This window comes from Taudactylus pleione, unplaced genomic scaffold (assembly GCF_031769625.1).
Source record: "Taudactylus pleione unplaced genomic scaffold, aTauple2 ptg000800l, whole genome shotgun sequence".
Lineage (NCBI taxonomy): Eukaryota > Metazoa > Chordata > Amphibia > Anura > Myobatrachidae > Taudactylus > Taudactylus pleione.
The window spans coordinates 961,773-983,396 of record NW_028285202.1 but is presented as its reverse complement, the minus strand read 5'-3'; the positions used below and the strand labels follow the sequence as shown (position 1 = coordinate 983,396).

At 44.3% G+C, this 21,624-nt stretch overlaps 1 protein-coding gene across 1 annotated transcript; it reads right to left on the bottom strand.

Moving 5' to 3' along the window:
* Window positions 1-793: 793 nt before the first annotated feature.
* On the bottom strand, window positions 794-19,501 carry LOC148474912 (uncharacterized). Its single transcript, XM_088457980.1, has 3 exons — window positions 19,428-19,501; window positions 12,233-12,357; window positions 794-4,647 (listed from the first exon to the last, which is right to left on the bottom strand). The coding sequence occupies exons 2-3, from the start codon at window positions 12,261-12,263 to the stop codon at window positions 1,436-1,438; spliced, it is 3,243 nt and encodes a 1,080-aa protein (XP_088314106.1). The 5' UTR covers window positions 12,264-12,357; window positions 19,428-19,501; the 3' UTR covers window positions 794-1,435.
* Window positions 19,502-21,624: the final 2,123 nt, after the last annotated feature.

Genomic DNA, 21,624 nt, shown 5'->3' with positions numbered 1-21,624 from the left:
GATTAGATCAGATGGGGAGGAGGAAAGGTATACCCTGGGCTTCAAAGTAAATTTTTACATATCCTTTAAAAAAAAAAAAAAAAAATAGGAGACAGCTCCTGTTTTAAGGACTAGGCTTTGCTTTTTGTAGACTTTCATGGAGATAGAGATCTAGAAAGATTCATGGAAAATAGGAACATTTATCTGATCACTATGAGTTGGAGTTACTCTTGGCTATTCAATATATCTCTGTAGAACAAAGGCTAACATTATTACCTATCCATTATCCCAGCTTTGCCTTAATAATAAATGCTGCACACCAGGGTGCAATGTGCTCCGTGCTGCTTTCCATTGTACGCAAAATAAAAATGTTTCAAAAATTTACGCAAATTGCAAAAAGAACGCAATTTATGTATGCTACCTTAAGAGCACAACATACAGATGTGTCCTAATACATCTTTGCTGCAGTCACGCTAAAAAGCTCCTCTCGACGCATCAGGTCCCGTGAGACTCTGCTAGCGTCGGGTGTCTTTCTTTGCCAAAAGTGCATCTATGTCGCAATGCGCTTCGATTATGACGCACTGTGCTGGTTAATTTGATATGCGACACTTGTATATCTGTGTGCATAGGAGTCTCTGAATCTGTATACGAAGTGCGGCAGCTTTTTTCGTTACAAGTTCCGTTGTGCTTCATATACAGACTCAGATATAAAAGTGTTGCATAGCAAATTAATCAGCACAGTCTGCTGGTGCGTCCTAGTCGCATTGCTAATTAGATGCATTTTTTGTGCAAAAGATACATCCAATGCTAGCAGGGCAGCATGGGACCTTGAGGCTCCTTAATGCCAGGCAAGTCGCACAACGTGGCGCATTGAGACTAGATTTATGAGGACACATCTATACAGTGTAGTGTGTAATACAGTGGGGATTCTCCCATGGTCTGACTAACAGGAGCAGAACGACAGCAAAAGGCTTTAACAGAACCAGGAGAGGATGGACGCTCAGTTGTTATAAGAGATAACGGGCAATTTTGCTCACTAGTTGTTAAACATTTCCCACTACTAAAATATCATCTCTCCTGTGTGAATTATCTGATATGTACTAATGGTGCATATCCACTACTCGAGTGTAGAATGACTGTACGATTAAGTCATCGTAATCGTTCATCGTACTGTGCAGTGGATAATGTGCCCACACTGAATGATATGTCGTTCAGTGCAGACACCCTCCCTCATCCCCGAACATGTACACCCTGTCGATATCGGCAGGTTGGCCTGCATGTTCAGAAGATGACAGATGCCAGCAACGACCAGTGGGAGCGAGCATCGCTGGTCGATGCCGGCATTTTCACAGCACAATCAATGAACGATTGAATGATAATGTCTTAATTGTTCATTTTTATCATGTAGTGGATATGCAACTTTAGTTTTGCTTCCCTAACAAGAAATTTTCTGTGTTTAGATCACATCCAAGATTTGACACTTGCCTGCACGGCGTTTATGGTGCAATTTCAGATTTGATTTAGTGGTATAACGTTTCCCGCACTGAGCACAAGGAAATGGCTTCTCTCCCGTGTGAACCATTTGATGTCTCTTAAGCTTTGATTTACTGATAAAACATTTCCTGCATTCAGAGCAAGAATACTGATGCTTCCCTGTATCGCTCCTCTGATGAGCATTAAGTTGTGATTTGTAGTAAAATGATTTTCCACATTTAAAGCAGGAATACGGTCTCTCTCCCCTGTGACTTCTCTGATGGCCTTTCAGACCTACGCTGCTGGAGAAACCTTTCCCACACTCGGAGCAATATAGTTTCTCCCCGGTATGGCTTGACTTATGGCACTTCAGCGCTAAGTGACTGGTATAAGACTTCCCGCATTCCGGGCAGGTATATGGCTTCTCTCCTGTGTGAGTTCTCTGATGCATTTGAAGCTTTGATTTTTCGATAAAACATTTCCCACACTCCGAGCAAGAATAGGGTTTCTCTCCCGTGTGGATTCTCTGATGTATAATAAGCTGCCCTTTCCTTGTAAAAGATTTTCCACATACAGAGCAAGTCCAGGATTTGTCGTTCTCTCCTGTGTGACTTTTCTGATGGTGCAGCAGATTCGATTTATTAGCAAAACATTTCCCACACTCGGAACAGGGATACGGCCTCTCTCCCGTGTGAGTTCTCTGATGTTTCCTCAAACCTGGGTCACTGGCAAAACATCTCCCACACTCGGAGCAGGGAAACGGTTTCTCCCCAGTGTGAGTTCTCTGATGATTCTGCAGACCCATTTTACTGGTTAACCGTAGGCCACATTCTGAGCAACAGAATGGTTTCTCTCCTGTGTGACTTTTATGATGCACTTTCAGGTTTGATTTGCTGCCAAAACATTTCCCACATTCGGAGCAAGAATATGGCTTCACCCCTGTGTGACTCCGCTGATGGACACTAAGCTTTGATATACTGATAAAACGTTTCCCACACTCACAGCATGGATGTCCTTTCTCTCCATTGTGGCTTAACTCATGTTCTTTCAGAGCCGAGTTGTCATAAAAGCATTTCTCACAATAAGAGCAGCAAAACGGCTTCTCTCCCGTGTGAGTTCTCTGATGCACTGTCATATTATAACGAACGGAAAAGCGTTTACCACAATCGGAGCAGGGATATGGCTTCTCTCCGGTGTGGAATTTCTCATGCTTGCTCAGACTACAACTATAAGAAAAACGTTTCCCACACTCAGAGCAAGCATAGGGTTTCTCTCCTGTGTGAGTTATCCGATGTCTTTCCAGGGCTGAATCACGGGCAAAACATTTCCCACAATCGGTGCAAGAATATGGTTTCTCTCCTGTGTGAATTATCCAATGTTTGTCCAAGCCTGAGGTATAGGCAAAACATTTCCCACAATGGGGGCAAGTATATGGTTTCTCTCCTGTGTGACTTCTCTGATGTCTTTTCAGACCTGAGCGACAGGCAAAACATTTCCCACAATCAGAGCAAGAATATGGCTTCTCTCCTGTGTGAGTTTTCCAATGCTTATTAAGCGATGTTTTACTAGAAAAGCATTTTCCACATTCAGGGCAGGACCAGGATTGTCCTTCAATGTGATTTATATTAGCTTTCTTCTGGTATCCAATGTGACTGAACCAATTATCAATACATAGTTCATCATTGAATGAAGATCCAAGTTCCTCCGCAGTATGAGTAGATGTATACTGTGTATGATCTGTGGGTGTATAAATGTCAGTGTCTGTGAGGTTTCCTCCATCACACGAGACTGGTTCCTCCATATTATGAGTAGATGTATACTGTGTATGATCTGTGGGTGTATAAATGTCAGTGTCTGTGAGGTCTCCTCCATCACATGAGACTGATTCCTCTTTAGTATGAGTAGATGTATACATGTCATTGTGTGTGAGGTCTCCTCCATCACATGAGACTGGTTCCTCCTTAATAAGAGTAGATGCATATGTCATACAATCTGTGGGCATATTAGTGTCTGTGAGGTTTCCTCCATCCCCAGAAAGTGATTCCTCCTTTATATGAGTAGATGTATACTGTGTACGATCTGTGGGTGTACAAATGTCAGTGTCTGTGAGGTCTCCTCCATCACACGAGACTGGTTCCTCCATATTATGAGTAGATGTATACTGTGTATGATCTGTGGGTGTATAAATGTCAGTGTCTGTGAGGTCTCCTCCATCACATGAGACTGATTCCTCCTTAGTATGAGTAGATATACACCCACAGATCTCACACAGTGTACAAGTGTCAGTGTGTGTGACGATTCCTCCATCACATGAGATACACAGTGTACAAGTGTCAGTGTGTGTGACGGTTCCCTCATCACATGAGACTGATTCCTCCTTAATATGAGTAGATGTATACTGTGTATAATAGGTGGGTGTATAAAGGTCAGTGTCTGTGAGGTCTCTTCCATCACATGAGACTGATTCCTCTTTAGTACGAGTAGATGTATACTGTGCATGATCTGTGGGTGTATACATGTCATTGTGTGTGAGGTCTCCTCCATCATATGAGACTGGTTCCTCCTTAATATGAGTAGATGCATATGTCATACAATCTGTGGGTGTATCAGTGTCTGTGAGGTTTCCTCCATCCCCAGAAAGTGATTTCTCCTTTATATGAGTAGATGTATACTGTGTACGATCTGTGGGTGTATAAATGTCAGTGTCTGTGAGGTCTCCTCCATCACATGAGACTGGTTCCTTAGTATGAGTAGATGTATACTGTGTACGATCTGTGGGTGTATAAATGTCAGTGTCTGTGAGGTCTCCTCCATCACATGAGACTGGTTCCTCCTTAGTATGAGTAGATGTATACTGTGTATGATCTGTTGGTGTATAAATGTCAGTGTCTGTGAGGTCTCCTCCATCACATGAGACTGATTCCTCCTTAGTATGAGTAGATATATACCCACAGATCTCACACAGTGTACAAGTGTCAGTGTGTGTGACGATTCCTCCATCACATGAGATACACAGTGTACAAGTGTCAGTGTGTGTGACCGTTCCTCCATCACATGAGACTGATTCCTCCTTAGTATGAGTAGATGTATACTGTGTATGATAGGTGGGTGTATACATGTCATTGTGTGTGAGGTTTCCTCCATCACAGTAGATCGATTCCTCCTTTATATGAGTAAATGGACCTTCATGTGTTTCTGTTGGGAAAAATAAATAGTGATTAGATGTACATTGTCATATTATCTCACTATTAATCCTGCCATATAGCAATATCAATCCTGTGGTCTATACATATCTAAGCACTAACTTTGAACTTTCCTGGTATTATGCGCATGGCTCCCCAAAGCACATGATCTGTGTGCGTATGACCAAAAAATTCTTTGTACACATGCCACACACAAAGGTGTGTGTGTGTATGACCCACACATTTTGGGGCATTTTCAATTGTCCGCAAGGTTTTCCCCGCAAAAATTAACGTGGATATAGCGAAAAAATTTTTATGACCATGGGTGTATGCGCTCCCAATATCTATGGCATATAACCTTAAAAAAAATAAAAATTATTGGCTAACAGTTATAATGGTTATTACTGTGCAAAAAAAATAAAATAGATTATATATACATATATATAAATAAATGTAAATGCATTGTATAGCTGATATGTGCATTTTTTTAAGTAAAAAAAAATAAAAAATTTGCAAACCGTTGTATAACAAAATGAAAAATGCAAAAATAAAATGATTTTGAAGTAATTTTAAGCCAATTTAAAATAAAAAACATAATAAAGTAATTTAAATGCTTTAATTAAGTTTTGGGTACATATCAACAAAAAATATATTTTTGTATAATGTGAGGCCATTATTAGTTTTAAAGACAATAATGACATGTAATTATTGGATTAATTAAGCTATTGGAAACTTCCAATTGCTAAATTAATTAGGGGTTCTGCAGCAAATCCCAATTTTTCTTTAAAAAAATAATATTTGTAAAAATAGGACTGAAGCTGCGAGAAAATAGCAGCATTAATTCCTACAGAAATTACCGTGCCTGATTTTCTCGCAGACAATTGATTAGAAAAAACCTTGCGGCTGCGGAAAAAATCCTGAGCCGCGAGGTTTCTTAAACAATTTTCGTCCACAATTGAATATGCCCCATGATCTGTGTTAACATGACACACACATACGATCTGAGAATCTATGACACACAGAATCCAGAGGCACTTCTCCATGATTGGATCAACACATTCACTTCCTGTTTAACCACCTGCACTAATCACAATGCTGTCAAGCTGTGGCTGTGTAATGCTGACATCACCAACTCCCCCATGGGTAGCCAAAATGGTCGCCATGGCATCTGAAAGACGATGACCAGGGTCACGGTTCAAAAGTTCTTGACCCCCGATGCACTGTACACTTTGGGAATATTAATGTATTAAATATTATCTCCGGATTCACTGGCTTGAATGGCGCCTTGAAGTAATTTTTGCTTTAAATTTTCTGTTAAAGAGTACTCAACATATCCTGTTATTTATGTATCATATTCTATTCTTATGTATATTGCTATATGCTTCTCCCCATCGTATGTTATATGTGTTTTCCCATCTGCCTTGATTCAAACATTCTGTGTTTTCGATTTGATTTTGGGTGTAAATTCAAAAAATTTATAAAAAATACTCAATTTAAAAAAAATAAAAAAATATTAATACTTTTTTTTATGTTTAGGGTTCAGTAGCACCAGACTAATCCTGATGGCTGCAAAACTCAGTTTGGCACTGGTAGGGTGTCACAGGTTACACTGCAGGGCTGGAAAATAAATCCCGTGCTGCAGGGCTGTGGCACAGGAAGACTCCAGAACTGACCCTAGAACATGCTGAAAACCAACAGACTAGCAGGATAACAGAAAAAAAACTCCTTTGTGGGGGCACTCATCAATTAACAAGCATAAAGAAATAGATATTTGCATAAAACAAAGCTTTTATTATATATGCACCTAAAAAAAGAAATAATTTTTCACACGTAAAACTCAAAACAAATACTGTGGTACTGTATATATCACCACAGACAAATGAATAATTACACTAATATTATACACATAATATTGTGTTTCATAGATTCACTTAATTGATGTTTAGGGGGAAAAGAAGAGGCGAAATATTCCAAAATGGAATAAATACATTTTTGTCCTCAAAATTCTACACACAATACCCCATAATGACATTACGTGTAAAAAGTTTTTTTGCGATTTTTGCAAATTTAATTTAAAAAAAACTCAGATATCACATGTACATAAGTATTCACAACCTTTGCTCAATACTTTGTTGATGCACCTTTGGCAGCAATTACAGCCTCAAGTCTTTTTGAATATGATACCACAAGCTTGGCACACCTATCTTTGGGCAGTTTCGCCCATTCCTCTTTGCAGCACCTATCAAGCTCCATCACATTGGATGGGAAGCGTCGGTGCACAGCCATTTTCAGATCTCTCCAGGGATGTTCAATTGGATTCAAGTCTGGGCTTTGGCTGGGCAACTCCAGGACATTCACAGAGTTGTCCTGAACACACTCCTTTGATATCTTGGCTGTGTGCTTAGGGTCGTTGTCCTGCTGAAAGATAAACCGTTGCCCCAGTCTGAGGTCAAGAGCGCTCTGGAGCAGGTTATCATCCAGGATGTATCTGTACATTGCTGCATTCATCTTTCCCTCTATCCTGACTAGTCTCCCAGTTCCTGCCGCTGAAAAACATCCCCACAGCATGATGCTGCCACCACCATGCTTCACTGTAGCGATGGTATTGGCCTGGTGATGAGCGGTGCCTGGTTTCCTCCAAACATAACGCCTGGCATTCACGCCAAAGAGTTCAATCTTTGTCTCATCAGACCAGAGAGTCCTTCAGGTGCATTTTGGCAAACTTCAGGTGGGATGCCATGTGCTTTTTACTAAGGAGTGGCTTCCGTCTGGCCACTCTAATATACAGGCCTGATTGGTGGATTACTGCAGAGATGGTTGTCCTTCTGGAAGGTTATCCTCTCTCCAAAGAGGAATGCTGTAGCTCTGACAGAGTGACCATCAGGTTCTTGGTCACCTCCCTGACTAAAACCCATTTCCCCCAATCGCTCAGTTTAGACGGCCGGCCAACTCTAGGAAGAGTCCTGGTGGTTCCGAACTTCTTCCATTTACGGATGATGGAGGCCACTGTGCTCATTGGGACCTTCAAAGCAGCAGATATTTTTCTGTAGCCTTCCCCAGATTTGTGCCTCGAGACAATCCTGACTCGTAGGTCTACAGACAATTCCTTGGACTTCATGCTTGGTTTGTGCTCTGATATGCAGTGTCAAGTGTGGGACCTTATATAGACAGGTGTATGCCTTTCAAAATCATGTCCAATCAACTGAATTTACCACAGGTGGACTCCAATTAAGCTGTAGGAACATCTCAAGGATGATCAGTGGAAACAGGATGCACCTGAGCTCAATTTTGGGCTTCATGGCAAAGGCCGTGAATACTTATGTACATGTGATTTCTTAGTGGTTTTGTTTTTATTATTTGCAAAAAACGTAAAATAACTTTTTACACGCTGTCATTATGGGGTATTGTGTGTAGAATTTTGAGGACAAAAATGAATTCATGCCATTTTGGAATAAGGCTGTAACATAACAAAATATGGAAAAAGTGAAGCGTTGTGAATACTTTCCGGATGCACTGTATATATTAAATGTACGCTCATGGATGCACGTGTGCGCTAGTGTTGCAGCTTGGAGCATTAGGTCCTGGGCTGCCATGTGTGAACTATATTTCTATGTAAAAAGTAATAAATGTATATCTAAATGTGTATAAATGTAAACGCACATTATGCAGCAGCCCCAGCTCCAGGAGTGCCTTCAAGTCCTCCCCTCCTCTTCCACCGAAGCTACATTCAATCAGCTGTCTGGATGTCTTTACCTGTAGGCTCCTGAGTCAGTGAGTTCAGGAGGTACAGGGGGAGCTGGGGGTTACAAAAAGCAGACTGCTATCATGGACCTCCAAAGAGTTCCAGCTCAGTAGGGAAACTGCTACCTGGGGATGTGATCACTGGACGTAATTAACCCCTGTTGTACTGCATACTTGAACTGAATATAAGTAGACTGTGAGCCATCATCTTCTGAACATCTAGAGTGCACTTATGAAAGATGTCTGAACAATAGGTGTATACTTGCTTCCATTGACTGAGAGTACGTTCTTTTTCTGGACATTTATTTGGAGCTAAAATATACATCTAATTGCTTAAAGACACTTGCATTTTATGACCACCAGAATATCGCAAGACGCTATTCTGTCCCCAGCTGTTCTGTAAGCTCCAGCCTCTGTCTGCTACCAAGTGCAGCACTAGTTCATAGTAAGTGAATAATGGGGCTTAGCTGACACCAACCAGGAGGTACAACATAAAAGTTGACACAGTAACAGTAAGGGGGGAATGCTAGATGTTTTGGTGAAGTCCACAAGACTCCATCCTACATAGAGTGAGTACCGTCTCCTTTTTGCATTGTTTTCTGCTTGGGTGGCACACAGATATCGTGTGGGCTGCTAGGACTAGGTATACCACTATTCTTATATCTACCAGGAGGTGCTGCAGAAGCAAGACCACGCATAACCAGAACAAATTGATTAAAATCGAGCTTTAGTAAATATACCTCTTGGAGTGGTGAAGTAAGACCACTCGGGTTGCTCTAGGAAGAGTAACCTTTTAGGCAAAATTGTGACCACTTGACGGAGTGAGGTCATCTGACTACAGATACTGGTGGCATAGCAGTGGAATAACACCGTGTGGCTTTTTACTCACCAGGTCATGAAAGCTGAGTTACTAAAGAGAAGAGTAACTGCAGCATAGGAGAATGCACAGGATGGCAGAGTACAGCAGAATGTCCAATAAAGATCTCAAGGTTGAGTGCCAAGGACTGGGCATTATAATTCCAGCAGTTTTGGAGGCTTTGCTCCAGATGGAGGAGGAAGAAGCAGGAGGCAATAGCGACCACAAGGGCAGGCTAACAGCAGACACTAGATAGGAAGGGAACTGGAGAGAACTCCAGACCAATCACCATCTAGCAGCAGCCATGTACCCTCATACCCTCTGCATGACAGGCATCCTAACGTACCAAGAGTGGTACCCTCATACCCTAGCTGACAGACTGGCAAAGTTAGCGATGGAGCAACGGAGAATGAAAAGATACTCATCGACCAGGTGTGGCACAATGGGTAAGCATCTCCAGATGTGGTACCCAGAGAACCTTTCCTAACAGCTGTGCCCAGACCAAGATCCATCTACTTTAATAAATATGAGGACAGTGTTGGGGACATTGATGGGCATTTGTAAGGTTTTGAAAGGATTATCAACCTCCATGAGTTTCCCAGGCAGGAGTGGGTCAGATACCTAATACCCACTCTGCCTAGATAGGTACTGTAGGTTTTTCAAGAAATGGCCAATCTGGACTGTGGAAACGATGACAAAGTTGTACGGGCTCTCTTAAAGCAGTATTTAGTCACTCCCGTTTTCTAAAGGATAAAGTTCTGGGACCAAGAATCCTCACAGCACCCATGAGCAGTTCACCAAACAGCTGAAGCAGTAGATGCTGAAATTGGGGAAAGGGATCTCGTGCCACCACATAGAAAGCACTAGATACCATGATGGGCCAAGAGCAGTTCTTATGGCAGATGAGCTCCATAAATAAAATAAAATAAAATGTATCACCGCGCTATGGCATATATTAGAGCAGCTCAATAAAAGACAATTACTGTTTATAGCTCCTTTTGGAGAAAGTGTGTTGCATCCTGATGTCATTGCACTTGCCCGTTATGTTAGCTATCCCTATCTTAACCTGTCATGTTCCTCTGGTGTCAGTATTGCTGTACCAATAAATGTTTCTTTCTCCAGGGACAAGTCTGTGCCCGCCTGATGTCATCATCTACGGCCGGCTCCAACCAGGCGCCAGGAGGACACGTGGAGCGCGAGCCAAGGCCAGTCTCTAGATCACCGGCTCCTAAGGAAGCCCAGACTTGTCCCGGGAGAAAGAAATATTGATCGGTACAGCCATACGGACAATGGAGGAACATCACGGGCAAGTGCAATACCATCGGGACCCACCACACTTTCTCCAAAAGGAGCAATAAACATATTGTTTACTAACCAGTCATTGCTTTTACAGGTGCCATTAAATTATTTTTGCGCTCATTTTAATCTTCTTAGATGAGCTCCATAGTTGAAGGCGTGGGTGCTATACTGGGAACTGCCCACCTTGAAGGTAGCAGCCCAGTTAACAAACAAGTATGTGACTTTTTGGCCACAAGGGCAAAAAAATATGACCAGCAGCCAACCCCAAAGTACTGTATAAACATCTCATCTGCTCACCGATTCCAAAACAAGTATTCACTAACCAGGGCAAGGTACCCATGGAAAAGGTCTATCTAGACTGAGGAGCTGGACGGGCTGTGAGATGTTGCCGTCTTAAATAACCTCCCAACCATCGTGTTCCTAGCACATTTACAAAATGATATCACCGGTGTCAAGCTGCCCGACCGCCGTGTTCTTTATCTGCAACTGCCAATCATATGTGGCAAACAGACGAACAACCTGCTCACCACCACGTAACTGGACCCAAGGATGACCCCCACAATTTACTTAATTTAAACATTTTTTGCTGCCTTTCTCAATAAAAAAAAAAATATTTTTTTTTTATGTACTGCTGCTATTGAAATGTTATGCTGAGTGTACACCTTTGTATTAATAAGGTAGGCCAGTGGTTCCCAAACTTTCTTGAATAACAGCGCCCTAGAGTATCAACACTTTTTTCACAGCACTGCTAGCCCAAAAGTTTTTACTGTGTATGTACGTAGCGTTGCCGCTAGGCTGTTTTAGCAGGCGCCGCACCCTGCCTGGTTTTAAAAGGGTAAAATTCGCCCTGCCCGATTTTAATAGGGCAAAATGCACCCTCCCCTTTTAGCGGCACCCCGCTAAAACAGCATGCCCTGACACTGCGGCCCGCGGGTGGGAAAAGTTGCGGTGAATGATCACCGCCGGGGGTAAATAGACGGCGTGCACAAGCGCACGGAATCTATTAACCGTGAAGAGAAAGCTTGGGGGAAGCCCAACACCTTCATAACTGCTTGGCACACCCCCAAAAAAGACAAAATGGAGGCGTGTACACCAGTTCAAAATAAACCTCCAAATTCTATGGCATATGTATTAACAGTGAAAAACTTTTTATTGTATGCAAGAAAAAAAAACAGATTTAAAACAAACAAACCCTAATTACATATATTATTATGTAGCGTTCCAGCTAGGCTGTCTCAGTGGGGCACCGCGCGCTGCCCTATTTCTGAAGGGCAGAAAGCACCCTGCCCTCCAGCGCGGCGCCCCGCTGAAACAGCCTGCGAGTTCTGTATGGGAAAACGACAGAGCAGTGGTCACCGCCGGTGAATGGATGCCGGGCGCATGCGCCCAGCATCCATTGACAGTGATCACGGCGTTTGGGGGCTGCCCGGCATGTCCGTAAGTTCCGGGCACGCCCCCAAGAGTAACGTAAAGGGGAAGCGTCATAGAGACACGCCCCCTTTTCATTGGTCACGCCCCCTTGCAGAAGTGCCCTTGCTCTAGGTCCCTAGAGTGACCACTATTATGTTGTACTGAATACACATCTGGTGTATATACAGGATGTGCATTTGCAATATAAACTCACACTTTAGTATGTAACAATGTAACTATACACCTAGTATTGACTATATACAGACAGTCCTACGACTAAACATCAGCTTACCAAGTGAAATAAGGATACAGTCATTCGCCATCGTCGAGTCTTTCTACAGAGCCTTGCTGTCTTCTGAATTATTGGGTTTTGTCACCCGGCACATCTGTCATTCTCCACTTATGTTCTCGCACCACCTTTCCAAGGAAAAGATAAAATTATTGCAAAATAGATTCTATTAGTACAGCTACGTTGGCTAACATGGGCCCTAAGACAGCTCCTGGGTTATCGCTGCACTGGGTCACCAGGAGATGTCTCCGGGCTACCTGAGCCAGCAAGTGGGCATGTTGGGTTGAAATCTCTGGCCAGCTTTAGGACACTAGTCTTTCTAGAGCTACTCACTGCACGTTACCTGCTGCAGTCTGAGCACTTGAGGGGGAGGCTAAGTGGCCACGATCCTAGTTGCAGGGACCCAATGTTCCTGGAGATACTAATCTAACACCAGCCCCACAGCACCATGGGACTGACTTGGATAGCTCGAATATGAAGGTGGTATGGCTCCTTAACACCAATCAGAATCTAACCTCACATACTAAAGTACAAACCATAACCAGATATTCAACCAGGGACGTGCAGTCGGGGTAGGTACTCACTCTCCTATCATACTCTCTGTCATGCTCCAGAGATTTGATAAAAAAACTGTATTTTTATACAGGTGTGCATCCCCAGACATTGACTTCACCGCACATTACTGGATTCAACTGGAAGCCCGATCAGTGGACATCCCGACAGGCAGGAAAGTACCCTAATTCCTCCCCTCTCCCCCCCTAACCCTCTCTTAGCGGTGCCTAACCCTAACCTCCCTGGGGGTGTCTAACCCTAACCTCCCCCAGGTGGTGCCAAACACCCCCCCCCACCTGCCAGCACCCTAAATCTAAGTCTCTCAGGGTGGTGCCTAACCCTAATCTCCCCACAGTGGTGCCTAACCCTAACCCCCTTCCCCACAGCCTAACCATCCCGGTGGGTGCCGAAACCTAATTTCACCCCTGGGGTCCCTAAACCTAATCACACCAACCCCGGGCTAACGCCTATACTTACCCGTATTCTTCGTTTGGGATGCGGATATCCTTATACCCTTCGGGCTACCGGCAGTGGCATAGTGGCGGCCGGCATACCGTCAGCTGGCATATTAACTACACAACGATTCAACTACATCTGCCGTGAAGCTGACACATTCCAGGCAGCTGCATATCAACTGACACGGAACTACACAGGTTCTCTGCGCAGCCCAATTAGCCAAGACTTTGGTCACTGGAGCACAGAATGGATCCACTCCACCATATCCTATCCTTCACTGGAATGGTAAACAAGCAGCTACCTCACTGGAAAACTGGAAAACAGACATGTGCCACCCGCAGACTCCGATCTGCCCCACTGCATGACAGATACTTCCTTATCGGGACATAGGCACTTTCAGGGCATATTTCAAATAGTCAACGGTGCAAAGCTCAACTACATTCTTCAAAGTATCGCTGAAGACCTTGGTCACGTGAGGAATACAATTACAGAGTGATAAAGATACTGTTTCCAAACAACAGAAGCACTGAGACCTGAAATTGAAAGCAAAACAAGGACTTCTGTAGACTTTTGATTGTATATTAGTTCCACTGCACCTTCCAAGACTGCTCACAATCTCTCCACCACCAGCTAGCAGCCATCATATTTGTAAGACAGAACAACCCTAGACCTTACATAACATGACAGCTGTGTAATTATCTCTTGTATATCACTGTAGAGGGGATCGGTATGAAATACGTCTGGCGGCTTGAATCCTGACGCTGGAAGACCGGCTGTGAAGGTCCCGACACGTAAGTATTTTAACTATTCACTAACCAACCCCCCCCCCCCAATAACCCTCCCTTAGGGGTGCCTAAACCTAACTCTCCCGGGGGGATCCTAACCCCCCTTCCCCTAGCCTAACCCCTCCGGGGGGGAGTTCCTAACCCAAAGTCCCCCCCGGGAGCCCCTAACCCTCCCCCCCGGCTTACCTTCGATCGCTATGCCGGGCGTCGGGCTCCCGGCGTAGGTAAAATGACAGACGTCGGGATTTCGAATGCCTATCATTAGACTCCTGCCAGGATTAGACCATCGGGATGCCGACAGTCGGCATTTAGACCGTCGGCATCCCAACTGCATACCCTCTAGTATCAGTGAGCCAGGAGCTGTTTTATTCCCCCTCATACAGTATATCACTGTATGGTCCCCTCCACCTTATATAATAATACTACCACATATCAGTGTGTGCTGGGAGTTATGTTATTCCCCCTCATATCTCACTGTACAGTCCCCTCTCCCTACATAAGAATACCACATATCAGTGTGTACCAGGAGCTGTGTTATTCCCCCTCATATCTCACTGTACGGTCCCCTCTCCCCTATATAATAATACCACATATCAGTGTCTACTGGGAGCTGTGTTATTCCCCCTCATATATCACTGCACAGTCCCCTCCCCCTATATAATAATAATACCACATGTCAGTGTGTGCTGGGAGCTGTGTTATTCCCCCTCATATATAACTGTACAGTCCCCTCTCCCCCTATATAATAATACTACATATCAGTGTGTGCTGGGAGCTGTGTTATTCCCCCTCATATATCACTGTACAGTCCCCTCTCCCCTATATAATAATAATACCACATATCAGTGTGTGCCGGTAGCTGTGTTATTCCCCCTCATATATCACTGTACGGCCCCATCCCCCCAATATAATAATATCACCACATATCAGTGTGTGCTGGGAGCTCTGTTATTCCTCCTCATATATCATCGTACAGTCCTCTTCCCCCTATTTAATAACAATACCACATATCACTGTGTGCTGGGAGCTGTATTATTCCCCCTCATATATCACTGTACAGTCCTCTCTCCCCTATATAATAATAATACCACATATCAGTGTGTGCTGTTATTCCCCCTCATATATCACTGTACGGTCCCCTCTCCCCTATATAATAATAATACCACATATCAATGTGTGCTGGGAGCTGTTTTATTCCCCCTCATATATCACTGTACAGTCCCCTCTCCAATATAATAATAATACCACATATCAGTATGTGCAGGGAGCTGTATTATTCCCCCTCATATATCGCTGTACGGTCCGCTCTCCCCCCTATATAATAATAATAGCACATATCAGTGTATAATGGGAGCTGTGTTATTCCCCCTCGTATATCACTGTACCGTCCCCTCTCCCCTATATAATAATAAAAACACATATCAGGGTGTGCTGGGAGCTGTGGTTATTTCCCCTCATATATCACTGTACAGTCCCTTCTCACCTATATAATAATACCACATGTGTGTGCTGGGAGCTGTGTTATTCCCCCTCATATATCACTGTACAGTCTCCTCTATATAATAATAATATCCAGGGCGGGCTCCAGGGTTCGGAGCACCCTGTGCCGGCCCTTGAGAAGGCGCCTTAAATTGGGGGCGTGGTGGGGGCGTGACCTAATTACCATAGGCAACGCCCCCTGTGTGACATTATTTTGCCTCCAAATAACGTCAGGCTTGGGATAAAGCCCGGCACTCCGTCACTGGCTGGGCTTCCCCCAGCCCTCTGCAATCAGTGAATGGTTGCCGCGCGCATGCGCGCGGCATCCACTCACACTCCGGGGGTCCGGCACCGTCACACAGCTGCGGCGGTGGGGGTCCCCAACCTCCCGATTTGACCACCCACGGGCCACTTCGGCCCGCGGGTGGAACAGCGGGACAGTACTGTCCCACTGAAATCGGGATGCTGGGGAGGGGTGCCGCCCCTGTACGACCGCACTGGTCGAACAGCCCTAGAGCCGGCCCTGATAATACCCCATATCAGTGTTTGCTGGGAGCTGTGTTATTCCCCCTCATACATCACTGTACAGTCTCCTCTCCCCTATATAATAATAATACTACATATCAGTGTGTGCTGGGAGCCGTGTTATTCCCCCTCATATATCACTGTACAGTCACCTCTCCCCTATATAATAATAATAATACCACATATCAGTGTGTGCTGAGAGCTTTGTTATTCCCCCTCATATATAACTGTACGGTCCCCTCTCCTCTACATAATAATAATACCACATATCAGTGTGTGCTGGGAGCTGTGTTATTCCCCCTCATATCACTGTACAGTCCCCTCCCCCCTATATAATAATAATACCACATATCAGTGTGTGCTGGGAGCTGTGTTATTCCCCCTCATATATCACTATACAGTCCCCTCTCTATATAATACCACATATCAGTGTGGAGAGCTGTGTTATTCCCCCTCATATATCACTGTCCGGTCCCCTCTCCTCTATATAATAATAATACCACATATCAATGTGAGATGGGAGCTGTGTCATTCCCCCTCATATATCACTGTATGGTCCCCTCTCCTCTATATAATAATAATACCACATATCAGTGTGTGCCGGGAGCTGTTATTCCCCCTCATATATCACTGTATGGCCCCATCCCCCAATATAATAATATTACCACATATGTGTGTGTGCTGGGAGCTGTGTTATTCCCCCTCATATATCACTGTACTGTCCCCTCTCCTCTATATAATAATAATAATAATAATACCACATATCAGTGTGTGCTGAGAGCTGTTATTCCCCCTCATATATCACTATACAGTCCCCTACCCCCTATATAATAATACCATATATCAGTGTGTGATGGGAGCTGTGTTATTCCCCCTCATATATCACTGTACAGTCCCCTACCCCCTATATAATAATACCACATATCAGTGTGTGCTGGGAGCTGTGTTATTCCTCCTCATATATCACTGTACAGTCCCCTCTCCTCTATATAATAATAATACCACATATCAGTGTGTGCTGAGAGCTGTGTTATTCCCCCTCATATATCACTGTACAGTCCCCTACCCCCTATATAATATACCATATATCAGTGAGTGATGGGAGCTGTGTTATTCCCTCTCATATATCACTGTACAGTCCCCTACCCCCTATATAATAATACCACATATCAGTGTGTGCTGGGAGCTGTGTTATTCCCCCTCATATCACTGTACAGTCCCCTCCCCCCTATATAATAATAATACCACATATCAGTGTGTGCTGGGAGCTGTGTTATTCCCCCTCATATATCACTATACAGTCCCCTCTCTATATAATACCACATATCAGTGTGGAGAGCTGTGTTATTCCCCCTCATATATCACTGTCCGGTCCCCTCTCCCCTATATAATAATAATACCATATATCAGTGTGTGATGGGAGCTGTGTTATTCCCTCTCATATATCACTGTACAGTCCCCTACCCCCTATATAATAATACCACATATCAGTGTGTGCTGGGAGCTGTGTTATTCCCCCTCATATATCACTATACAGTCCCCTCTCCCCTATATAATAATAATACCACATATCAGTGTGTGCTGAGAGCTGTGTTATTCCCCCTCATATATCACTGTACAGTCCCCTACCCCCTATATAATAATACCATATATCAGTGTGTGATGGGAGCTGTGTTATTCCCTCTCATATATCACTGTACAGTCCCCTACCCCCTATATAATAATACCACATATCAGTGTGTGCTGGGAGCTGTGTTATTCCCCCTCATATCACTGTACAGTCCCCTCCCCCCTATATAATAATAATACCACATATCAGTGTGTGCTGGGAGCTGTGTTATTCCCCCTCATATATCACTATACAGTCCCCTCTCTATATAATACCACATATCAGTGTGGAGAGCTGTGTTATTCCCCCTCATATATCACTGTCCGGTCCCCTCTCCTCTATATAATAATAATACCACATATCAATGTGAGATGGGAGCTGTGTCATTCCCCCTCATATATCACTGTATGGTCCCCTCTCCTCTATATAATAATAATACCACATATCAGTGTGTGCCGGGAGCTGTTATTCCCCCTCATATATCACTGTATGGCCCCATCCCCCAATATAATAATATTACCACATATGTGTGTGTGCTGGGAGCTGTGTTATTCCCCCTCATATATCACTGTACTGTCCCCTCTCCTCTATATAATAATAATAATACCACATATCAGTGTGTGCTGAGAGCTGTTATTCCCCCTCATATATCACTATACAGTCCCCTACCCCCTATATAATAATACCATATATCAGTGTGTGATGGGAGCTGTGTTATTCCCCCTCATATATCACTGTACAGTCCCCTACCCCTATATAATAATACCACATATCAGTGTGTGCTGGGAGCTGTGTTATTCCTCCTCATATATCACTGTACAGTCCCCTCTCCTCTATATAATAATAATACCACATATCAGTGTGTGCTGAGAGCTGTGTTATTCCCCCTCATATATCACTGTACAGTCCCCTACCCCCTATATAATAATACCATATATCAGTGTGTGATGGGAGCTGTGTTATTCCCTCTCATATATCACTGTACAGTCCCCTACCCCCTATATAATAATACCACATATCAGTGTGTGCTGGGAGCTGTGTTATTCCCCCTCATATATCACTATACAGTCCCCTCTCCCCTATATAATAATAATACCACATATCAGTGTGTGCTGGGAGCTGTGTTATTCCTCCTCATATATCACTGTACGGTCCCCTCTCCCCTATATAATAACAATACCATATATCAGTGTGTGATGGGAGCTGTGTTATTCCCTCTCATATATCACTGTACAGTCCCCTACCCCCTATATAATAATACCACATATCAGTGTGTGCTGGGAGCTGTGTTATTCCCCCTCATATATCACTATACAGTCCCCTCTCCCCTATATAATAATAATACCACATATCAGTGTGTGCTGGGAGCTGTGTTATTCCTCCTCATATATCACTGTACAGTCCCCTCTCCTCTATATAATAATACCACATATCAGTGTGTGCTGAGAGCTGTGTTATTCCCCCTCATATATCACTGTACAGTCCCCTACCCCCTATATAATAATACCACATATCAGTGTGTGCTGGGAGCTGTGTTATTCCCCCTCATATATCACTATACAGTCCCCTCTCCCCTATATAATAATAATACCACATATCAGTGTGTGCTGGGAGCTGTGTTATTCCCCCTCATATATCACTATACAGTCCCCTCTCCCCTATATAATAATAATACCACATATCAGTGTGTGCTGGGAGCTGTGTTATTCCTCCTCATATATCACTGTACAGTCACCTCTCCTCTATATAATAATAATACCACATACATATAATGTACAATAGAACAAGTTACCTCTCTACGTGTGTAGTACGTGTGCTTAAATTGGCGGCAGCAAGCTGTGGCCCCGCCCCCTTCGGCGCGTCACACGTTAGAGGATATGATGTTAGAACATATTTTCTTTCAAAGAGACTATAAGAAAATGGCCGCCACTCTTGACTCTTGAGGAGACAAATTCTCGGTTTAAATTTTAGCTCTAGTGATGTCCCCTCATTTGTCTTTACTGCCGTCCATCATAAATTTCTACTGCCTGATTGGCTGGCTGCTCGTCACCTTATTGCTCGGCATGGCAGGAGGCTAGTGGCGTGGGCGGCCATATAGTCGGGTGGTGGGAGGAGCCGCTCTGCAGCCTTAGCATACGATTGGCTGATGTGTCCTGAGTGGGAGGGGCCAGCTCTGTGATGGGTATGTTGCCTGGGTTATTATATGAGAGTTAGGACGGGAGACAGACAGTAACCATAGCTACAGAGAGACAGCCAGGGACGCTGAGGAGACCTCTCCCCATAGATCACTGGCTGATTGACCTGTGTGATGTACCCAATGTATAATGAAGGGTGTAATCTCTCCGTCCCATACGCTGCCAGGAGCCTCGGTCAACAGTAAAAAGGTTGACACCAGGTGGCTGACAGTCGATAGGTACAAAAGGTCGACATAGGAATGGTCGACATTTTTTTTAGGAAGGGATGGTTAGGGTTAGGTACCAATGGGATGGTTAGAAAAAAAAGGTGTCGACCATTTTGTGCCAACCATTCCCACGTCGTCCTTTTGACCCTAGCGACCTTTTGTACCAGTCGACCTACGTCCATGTCAACCTTTTGTAACAGTCAACCAATTAACTGTCGACCATTTGGTGTCAACATATACACTGTCGAACTTTTTATTGTCGATCTCATTACATACTTTCCTAACCTCCCAATTCAGCCGGGAGCCTCCCGAAAATCGGGTGCTGCTCCCGACCCCCCTTTAAGGCAGGCAAGCCGGCCGCCGACCCCCCCGGTGATTCATGCTAAATCGTGTCATTTTGGCCCCACCCCCTGCTTGACAATGCAGGTAGTCGCCCACCCACACTCCGCCCCCAATGCCACGCCCCCTTGATTTGCCGATCTGGCTCCCCCCTCCCAGAAGGGGCAGCGTGCATGTCGGCAACCCTGTCTCATGATCCACACCCCGCTGCCTGTAACCTCATGCAATGCTGCATATAAGATTTGTACTATATAAAGAGAGGAAAAAAACAAAACGTTATACAATACTTCCTTCTGGTTCTGTGCGTGGGATAAGGATCCGCGGCTCGCGCTGACTCCGGCCTCCTCTGATGATATTGCAGACACTGAATCAGAGATAGAGAAACAGTCGTGAGGCTCCACACCATTTTCTGTAAGCTCCGCCCCTTTTCCTTAAGCCGCGCCCCCTTTTCGGCAGCGCGCGCTTTCAGGCGCGCGAGCGGTCACTCATTCTCAACTTTAAATGTTGGGAGGTATGGCACACTGTACCCATTTGTTATGTTTGTAGCTCAATAAACTACTTTAAGCCAGGAGTAAACCACAGTAATTCATTTCCTTAGAGCTTGTTATGTACAATAAGATGTCATCGCCCAAAGCTGAGAGTTTAATTTTGGCAGTTCCCAGTTTCTCAAAGAGAAGATGGCAGCTGCGATTACACACGCAGGTCCATTGCGAAAATATGCTAATGACTACAATCTCAACGCTATTATAGAGACGCCCACTACTGCTTTCACACATCCGTAACACCTTGCAGTCCTGCGTATACATCGGGAACATCGAGTAACATCGGCTCCTCTCGCACAATTAAAGCAGGTCAGACCTTACTCAGAAATTGCTAACCTCGTCGCACGCAGTGAGTACTCAAGCTGCGTATGCCGTGGCTAATTGATGCACACCCCTCAAACGTAGAGACGGCACGCCTGCATTTCGCCGACCACCCCCTAACGCTCACTTCTGCTCAAATCACCCTGCGATGGGTCTGCGTAGTCTTTGCGATCGCAGTCCGATCACAGCGGAGCCTTCGCGTACTGCAATGCACGTGCAGTACGCAACAATCGGCCGTCTGCATGTGTAATCGCAATAGCGATCCGTAATGAATCGGGCACTATGTCATTAGATAAATAATAGAGGCGACATAGGACATCCAAGTCTTGTATCACTCTGCATAATTATCTGGTCTCCTTTAACCCTATTAAAGCAATAAAGATATA